The sequence below is a fragment of the Phalaenopsis equestris genome, unplaced genomic scaffold (assembly GCF_001263595.1).
Source record: "Phalaenopsis equestris unplaced genomic scaffold, ASM126359v1 Scaffold192732, whole genome shotgun sequence".
NCBI classification, from domain to species: domain Eukaryota; kingdom Viridiplantae; phylum Streptophyta; class Magnoliopsida; order Asparagales; family Orchidaceae; genus Phalaenopsis; species Phalaenopsis equestris.
The window spans coordinates 1-946 of NW_018212681.1; the positions used below are offsets into that span (position 1 = coordinate 1).

The 946-nt window shown below is 47.4% G+C and overlaps 1 protein-coding gene across 1 annotated transcript; it reads left to right on the forward strand.

Moving 5' to 3' along the window:
• Window positions 1-3: 3 nt before the first annotated feature.
• LOC110034723 (U-box domain-containing protein 35-like) lies at window positions 4-693 on the forward strand (the record flags this gene model as incomplete). The annotated part of the gene is made up of 1 exon (XM_020738969.1): window positions 4-693. A coding segment is annotated over one exon (690 nt), but the record flags the coding sequence as incomplete, so codon positions are not given.
• Window positions 694-946: the final 253 nt, after the last annotated feature.

The window sequence follows — 946 nt, forward strand, 5'->3', positions numbered from 1 at the left end:
GTCTACGAGTACATGGCCAATGGAAGCCTCGACGACCGCCTCTTCCGGCGAGGAAACACGGCGCCGATCCCATGGCAGCACAGGTTTCGCATCGCCGCCGAGATAGGGACAGGTCTCCTCTTCCTCCACCAAGCAAAGCCGGAACCTTTAGTCCACCGTGAGCTCAAGCCGGCCAATATCCTCCTCGACCACAACTATGTCAGCAAAATAAGCGATGTCGGACTCGCGCGCCTTCTTCCACCTTCAGTTGCAGACAATGTTACGCAATACAGAATGACCTCTGTTGCTGGAACATTCTGCTACATTGATCCGGAGTACCAGCAGACTGGAATGCTTGGAATAAAGTCTGATATTTATTCTCTTGGGATTCTGTTATTGCAGTTGATCACAGGGAAGCCGCCAATGGGGCTTACATACCATATGGAGCGTGCAATTGATGATGGGGCATTTAAGGAGATATTGGATCCGGCAGTGACGGATTGGCCGGTGGAGGAAGCTAGGAGCTTGGCTCGCATGGCGCTTAGGTGCGCGGAGTTGAGGAGGAAGGATAGGCCGGATCTGAGCAGAGTGGTGTTGCCAGAGCTTAACAGGCTGAGGAAGGTGGGGGAGAGGAATCTGCAGAGTTGCGCCGTGGGAAATGGATTATATGCGTCACCCGCGGAGTCTCAGATCTCCATACAGGCATGTTCTTGAACACTAGATGATAGCATGTGTTATTTCATGAGGTAGTTTGTTTGGAAGATGCTAGTTTTTTGTTTTTAGTAGGTGGAAATTTATTAAATTTGAGTACACATTTTTAAAAATTGGTTTTTTTTAATTGAAGTGAATTAAGTTTTTTTAAGGGGGTTTGAGTCAAGCTTGAGTGAGGTTTGGGTTGACCTTGACTTTGATTAGTTTAGTCTATTTGAGCTCAAATTCGAGTTTAATTCTATGAGTTTGGGTAAGC